The 7,722-nt window shown below is 43.9% G+C and overlaps 1 protein-coding gene across 3 annotated transcripts in view; it reads right to left on the bottom strand.

The window, feature by feature from the left end:
- Positions 1 to 1,785, bottom strand: part of BANP (BTG3 associated nuclear protein) — a 99,851-nt gene extending 98,066 nt beyond the window's left edge. For all 3 annotated transcript variants that reach the window (XM_031060174.1, XM_005424771.3, XM_031060175.1), the window contains exons 1-2: positions 1,643 to 1,785; positions 744 to 838 (exon numbers count right to left, since the gene is read on the bottom strand). In XM_031060174.1, the coding sequence (XP_030916034.1) occupies positions 744 to 838; positions 1,643 to 1,712 (165 nt within the window). In that variant the 5' untranslated portion in view covers positions 1,713 to 1,785. The remainder of the gene's footprint in view (positions 1 to 743; positions 839 to 1,642) is intronic.
- Positions 1,786 to 7,722: the final 5,937 nt, after the last annotated feature.

The following is a 7,722-nucleotide window of genomic DNA, read 5'->3' as shown; positions in this document are numbered from 1 at the left end:
GAACAGCAAATCAAGAAAAACAAATAAATAAAATCTGTTTTGCTAAGCAATCTTTTTGAAAAGAAAACATATTCCACTTGGGTTCTCCTGGGAAAACAGGCCATTAGAGGGAAGAGCTGCACTCTGTGTGCTTTGCAAACAGCAGCTGTGCCATCTTGTGGCCCTGCAGTCACTGAGCTCCCCAAACCCTTCCTTCACACAGCTCCAGCTCCTGGGATCACCCCAAAAATACAGAATTACACAGGACAGTGTCTGTGGCACTGAAATACACATCAGGTACTCACATTCCAGGGCAAAAACCAACCCTAAATCACAGCAGGGTGACTTCTGAGCTCCTGAGCCAGAATTAAATATAAATTATCTATCAGGAGAATGCTGTAAGCTTCAAATAATAACTTCAAACATGCTGAAAGTATCTACAAATTGTAACACAAATACATCCTCAAGTTAATCTCTTTTTGGTCAACTTCATTTACTTTATCAAAAAATGTCCCAATACTGAAGTTTTGGGGCAGTGGAATTAATTCTGGTGATATTTTAGATTATATCTGAAATTCTTGCTACTAATTCTACACTGGAAAATTAGACAATTATCCAGATTTTTAAATTTGTGCCCAAAAATGCAGAAGTATCTACCAGAATAATTCCAGTATTAGATATAAAGTTTATTTTACATTCTTGTAATAACTTCCCCTAAACTGAATTATCATTAAAATGAAACCCAGGAAAGAGCATGAAATAACCTTAATGGAGGGATCCTGGCAGTTGATTTCTATCCTCTGACGTTTCAGGGCAGGTTCCACATCATCATCTGCTACCTCATGGTTCTCCAACACAACTGCAAAGGAAAACAAAAAGTTTTTTGCATTGCCAGAGTTTAGAGCCTGAGAGGACAGAGCTCAAATTAAAAACACAAAAGCCTGTAAATTTAATTAGAATATTTAATGTGTTCTTTGACACTTGCTTGGGGTTTCTCTCAAATCTCTGACAGTGGTGATGGGACCAGGTTTGAGTTCCTCTACCAAGCAAAGACTTTTGAAGGACTGGCAGGTCCCAGCTTCTCCTCCAGCTCTTTTGGACCTTTTCTGAGTAACTTTTCCATTTTGTATCAGAAAAGCAGTTTTTTGGCCTGTGTCTCTCATTTCCATTACTGCTCTTACTTGCAATAGCCACAGAGGACCAACATCTCAATAGATTTTCACTCAGGAAGTCAATTTCTAAGCAAGTGATATCCAAATATTTGCTTTCAGAAGTGTTTTTCAATTTGACTGTCCAAAGAATTTTAATAATGGATGAGACAAAGTGTCTTACACATAAAACAATTCCTAATGGATGGGGAACAGTTCCCATTGGAGGAAAAGCCTAAACCATGGAGAAAAACAAGACTGCAGGAATATTTCATTGGTTTTGGGGTTAGTCTATCCTTGCACAAAAAACAAGCAGGCAATAAAGCCTTTAAGAGAAAAGTGAAATAAATAAAATAATCTGATCTAAAGGGTTTGGAGATACACAAGTGAAGCTCTGGAAATCATGGGACATGGGCTTCAAAAGCACCTTTTGGAATAAAACCCTGGTTTGTATTTTAAAGAAAAGCTCAGCAGTGATTTCCAGTTCATGGGCACTGCTGGGAATCTCTTCCTACCTGGATTATCAGGAGTCAGGTCCTCCACAGCAATCTGAACCACATCAGCCAAATCCTGCTCTGACATCATTCAGAACCTGCAGCAAAACCCCTCAGGCACCACTGCAGCTCCCCAGGGCAGAGCTGGCCCAGGCATGCACTCCTGCAAAACAGCAGCAAGGACAGGGTTAATATTTGTGAAACAGTTCAGACAGCATCAACACCTTCAGTTTTTCATTCTCCTTTGATTAAGAGATTCAGTTTTCAGAGAAATGACCAAGCTACAAAGGGATTATGCAGTGGCATCCACAGCTCAGCTCCTGCAGGAGGAACCTCCCTGCCCCAGGGCTGAGGCAGGAGCTGAAGCTTTCCTCCTTCATCACTGCACATTCCCAGAGACAAGGAGAACTTGCAGGTTCACACTCACAGAGCTCACAAGCTCCAATCCACACCAGATTTGCAAGAACTGCAAATTCTGAATCTTCCTAAACTCAGTGAGAACCAGGAGTTTCCTCACATCTTGTTACAACTAAAATAAAACTTGACTTTTTTCTTCAAGATGAACTTGCCTGGTTTTTCTACAGCTCAGCTCTGATGAAACCTTTTTCAGGATATGGTCCTGATTTTAAAGTCAAAATATTTCTCAGCCTTGCTCCCCTGGAATTCTCAGTCCAGGTTATTTATTAGTGTTTTAAGAGAAACCTTCAACCTGTAAAACTGAAATAAAATCACTGCAATCTCTCCTAGCTGTGCCTTCTCCCATTTTACAAAGGGCTGGACAAAGAATACCAAGAGATCAGTGGATTTTTTTTTCCTTTTTTAACCTGGGGTAAAAAACACTGGAGAGATAAATGGAGATTTACTGATGGAAATGATAATTCATCCATTAACACGGACATAGAATCAAATCCAGCTATGCACAATGATTTTCCTCTTCCACTTGAGCCCAAGAAATCCATCAGGCCAGACGTGGAGAGGATAAATTTTTAGGAGAGCAACACAATCTAGGGAAGGATTCTGAGGAAGCTTCCCCACATCCCCAAACTGTTTACCCAAAATACCAGCACTGCCAGCACTGAGTCACTTGAAATTCTGCTCATGGTGAAAGACTTTTGGGCCAGCACAGAGGGTGGCAGCGAGCCCAAAATCCCTGGCAGTCCTTCTGTGCTTGTGCATGCCATTTTGGCAAGTGGAATTTGCCATTTCTGAGAAGTCCTGGTGCCCGGCCAGGCTGAGCAGAACAAAGCAGCTGTGCTGTTCCATCCTGTCACACACGGCCTGCACCAGGAGAGCCCTGCCCTCGCCTTCAGGGGACACATCCACCACTGCAAGCACTAAAAAAGGCCAAATTAGAACAAATTAGAACTGTTAAAAAGCTCCTTATTTACAGGAGTCACTGTGATTCGCTTGGTTATCACAGGACTCACTGATGCCGCACGTGTTGAAATGAAACCTCTCATAGCAACAAATTTCTCCTCTGAAGGAATTGCAAGAATTGTATTTCAATTAAACTGTAATAATGTATAAATCCACTTTAAAAGTTCACATATTTAGCACAAAAAATCCTGAGTTTGAAGGGATCATCTAGCTCCTGGCCCTGAACAACTCAAGATCCAACTACACGCCTTCAAAATGAAATTTAAAAATCACTAAATTCAATTTTTCTTCAAATTATTTCCTGTTTCCAACACCCACTGTCCACCTCTCAGGGGCCATAAGCTGAAAGTGTTCAACTTCACCTCAGGAATATCCAAATATTCTGTCCCAGAGCCTTGAAACAAGGGCACAACCACAACTGGCAGAGCAGCTACAACACACACAGAGAAATGTGCGTTCATAACATCAGTATTTACTTCAATTTAAATGAATTTTATTCCAATCTCACTAAGTCAGACAGCTTGGAAGAAATCAGCCACAATTCTGCCTTTTCAAAGTCAGGACAAAATTCCCTTCTGCTGCCATCCTGGATCAAAACTTGAAGGGGAAAACAAATAAATACAAACAAAATAACAAATAAATTTGTTATGAACCCTGGGGATTAGGAAAGCCCAAGGAAGCTGCAGCCACTGCAGTTCTCACACCTTGAATAAAGAGTTCCTCTCCCAATTTCACCATTTCCAACAGTAAATTTTACTGGTGGGTTGACCTTGCTTTAGAACCAAAGGGAAAAGCCTGATCAAATCTAACAGGATGAAAGTTAGAGGAGTTTATCAGCTTCAAAAAGCTTCAGTCGACAAATTCAGAGTAACTTTGCCATTCTGGTTTCCATGTACTTTACTCTGAAGTATTTACCAGTTTTCCTCACGTAAAATACTCTTTTTTCTTGAAATTTCCTCTATATTCCCCCTTTTTTCCATCTCCTGTCTGAAACTCTAGTCCCCATTAAATCTAAATTAAGTGTATGTACATTGGCATCAGGCCACCAGTGCTGAACTATTCCCAGGAACAAATTTTCAGTTATAAAAAAGAAATATTAACAGAAAGCCAGGAAGCTGGGGATAAACCACAGCAGGGCCAAGGAACATGCCCACCTCTCCTCCCCAGGCAGCACATGGAAGTTGGATCAACACAGGAATATTTTATGGTCACCTTGCCTCTGTCTGGGAGAGGGGATGGGGAGGAAGGTTCTACCAGGCAGTGGAAAATATTCCATTAAAGGAGTTCCTGGCCAGCCAGGCTCACACCAATTCCAGCCCAGGGCTTTTGGGGGATCTGTGCTGCACTTCTGGATTCTCCCAGAGAATTTCAGGAGCTCCTCCAACTCTAAAAGTGAGGAACAGTTTATGGTGTGTCCTGGAGGGATTTCCTCCCCCCTCCACTCCCAATTCCCTGGGTGCCTCCAAAGGGGTCAGCCTGGATCCATGAGGTTCCACAGAGCCCTTGGGTCACAACAACCCCTGGAGCTCCGGGCTGGCAAGCTGGGAAGGGACAGGGGCCGAACAGGAGCCCAGGTGTGCCAGGTGGGCAAGAAGCCACCTGGCATGGCCACAGCCCCAGGGCAGGGACTGTCCCCTGTGCTGGGCACGGCTGAGGCCACACCTGGGGCTCTGGTCAGGTTTGGGCCCCTCCAAGACAGACCTGGTGGGGCTGGAGCGTGTCCAGGGAAGGGAAGGGAGCTGGGAAAGTGTGACCACACATTCTGTCACCACTCAGATGATGAATGACACTGAGGAATGTTTTGTGGAGGAAATCAGTGACCAGCTGGCAGCACAAGGGGACAGAGCCTCCAGCTGGGCCAGGGGAGGCTCAGTTGGACACCCGCAGGAATTTCCCCATGGAAAGGGGGGTCAGGGATGGGAACTGCCCAGGGAGGGTCGCAGTGCCCATCCCTGGAGGTGTCCCAGCAATTCCTGAGGTGGCACTCAGTGCTCTGGGCTGGGACAAGGTGGGGATGGGGCACAGGTGGGTGATGCCAGAGCTCCTTCCACCCTCAATAACCAATTCTGTGAAATCCCAGGTTCCCCAAACATTTTAACCCCTCAGAGCTCTTACAGCCCATTACCAGAGCAGTTCTTCCACTGCCCCCCCTTTCCCCACTCCACTTTGTTCCTCTGGTCCAATAATCCCAGCAGACACCTACTGGATAAATGAAACTACAACTAAAAATTATCTTATTTTCCCTTAAAAATGGGAGCAAAAAGCCTTGAACATCCCTGTAAGCACTTGCCTGGAAGTGGCTCCAGTACTGGAATACTCAAAAAAAACACATCACAGACAACTAAAGATATAAATTTAAAGCTGATTAGATAAATTACATTAAATATCTCTGCCAATACTCTTACTCAGAATTGATACACTTAACACAGAATTCAATCAGCCTTTGTTTAATTAAGTAAATTAATATTTGTAAGCAACTAAATTAAATTCACCTGAATTCCAGATTAGCTTTTCCACACACAAGTTTAATGTAATTTAATTAATCTATTTTAAAACATTAATTCTGAATAATTCTTCTGAGCAGTCCCTTGTAAACAAAGCTATTTACTGAAATATCTGATGGCTTTTCCTGGTCACAGGGCAGCATTCCAAAGTGGATAATCAAACCCATCCAAGGCCTTGTTAACACAGGAGAACATGCACAAACCAGAAACCTTCCCTCATATTAATCAGCAAGGGTAAACATCATCTTTAAAAAAATCCAAACACCTTCCAAAGCTCTGCTTGGAGTGTGGAATTGCACTGCTCTGGCTGGAGCAGCTGAGCTCTCTTGGACATTTCTCAGTGCTATTGATAAGTGAAAATCTTCCCTCAGATTCCAACTTGCACTGCGGCAAATGTTCCTGCTGCTTGTGTGGGGAAAGCTGGGAAACGCCATTTCCCTCTGCCCAGCCCCAGAGCCTCAAATGTTCTTCCTCTTCCTCATTCCACTCCTCCCTCTGACTGATTCAAGGCAAGGCTCAAATTTGGAATTCCTGTTCCAAAAATCTTTATCCAACCGCATTTGGAATCATGGAATTGTTGGGGTGGGAAGGGGCGTTGAGGATTGTCCCATTCCAGCCCAGGGACACCTGCCACTGTCCCAGGCTGCTCCAGCCCTGTCCAGCCTGGCCTTGGGCACTGCCAGGGACCAGGGGCAGCCTCAGCTGCTCTGGGAAATCACCCCAGCACCCTCATTCCTTCCCCATATCCCATCTGTCCCCGTCCATGGAAAACCATTCCCCTCAAATGAATTTAATTAATTAACTGAGCCCAGCAGCCCATTTTTCTCAGCTGAGGGTCCTTATCCTGCAAAAACTCTGATTTAGTGAGACTCCCCAAGGTTTTCCACAGCAGGTGAACACAAAGCCCAGCCCAGTGACAGGAATGAAGCCAGCTCAGGCCAGGGCTGATCTCCAGGAGCAGAGAAATGACCTCAAGCTGCACAGGGATCATGGTATAAACATCATCCACACTCTCCAGGGAAGATGCAGAGGACAAAATACTCATTAATTCAGTTTTTATTTAAATCCCTGAGGTCTCATCCCAGCAGGGAAACAGCCCAGAGGGGCACTGAGCTGTCTCTGGGCATGGAATTATCTCCACATAACTCCCCCTGGGAAGCAAACTATGGAATCCCAGCAAAGCAGCAGCCCCAGAACGGGACAGGACTGGCCCTGGGAAGGTCTCCAGGAAGAAAAATCCCCCTCTGGAGGCTGCAAACCCCTGGCACAGCTGGCACCCCCCTGGAGGGTCCTGGTGAACAACCTCTGGAGCAGCTCCAAGGACACAACTGGGAATGTTGGGATAATTCCACACATGAAGTTTTTCCCAGGAGTTCCAAAGCTCAGGACACAACAATTCTCATTTCAGTCTCTCTGTGACTTGCAGCAATTCTCTAACCCAGAGCCTGGCTTTTCCTCCATGATAAAATCACCTTGGTTGGCAGCTGGAACGGAGCCTTCCTGCACCAATTCCCAAAAAAACCACACCAGTGCAAATGGAACACAATAAAAAGCAACAATTTAAGAGCATGCAGGGCTCAAAGCACCATAAATCCAAAAACCTCCTTAGAGCCCCAGCTCTCTGCAGCCCATCACAATGTGAATTAAAACTCATTTTTAGGAGGAAGAGATCAGATTTACATTTCCTTCTTGCTACCCAAAACTACAAATGAGAATAATTTTTCTTAGCATCTGTTTGGCTGTCACCCTTATCCTCAATCCACCTTAAGAGGCAAGGAAAAACATTGTGTTTCAATTAAATTTCATAGTGAAACCACACAAACATTTCAGTTTAACAGCATAAAAATGAGTGTAATAGTAGACAAGCAGCTTTGATTCAACCAAAGATCAGGAAAAATGTATCTTTTCCCCAAAAAATGATAGAAATATTCCCTATCTGGGAAAACCAGGACACCAGCCACAACATTCTGGAGATGGATATAGCAAATAAATATCACTCACAGAGGTATTATGGTGATGGACTCCAGTGCAAGTGGTAAAATTCAGGTAGCAACCAAAAAAAGGAAACAGTTGCTCCAGGAATAAAGGAGCTGGAAGCTCTGGAGTAGAAAACCTCCCAGGGAGGCAGAAATTCTCAAGTATTACCACAAAAGCTGCCATTATTATTGTTGGTTTATTGTTTTGCCTTCAGAAATATTTGCTTTTTAGGATTTTTTTTTC

The sequence above is a fragment of the Geospiza fortis genome, unplaced genomic scaffold (genome assembly GCF_000277835.1).
Source record: "Geospiza fortis unplaced genomic scaffold, GeoFor_1.0 scaffold102, whole genome shotgun sequence".
NCBI lineage: Eukaryota > Metazoa > Chordata > Aves > Passeriformes > Thraupidae > Geospiza > Geospiza fortis.
The sequence above is the reverse complement of the archived record's forward strand: the minus strand, read 5'-3'. Positions and strand labels throughout refer to the sequence as shown.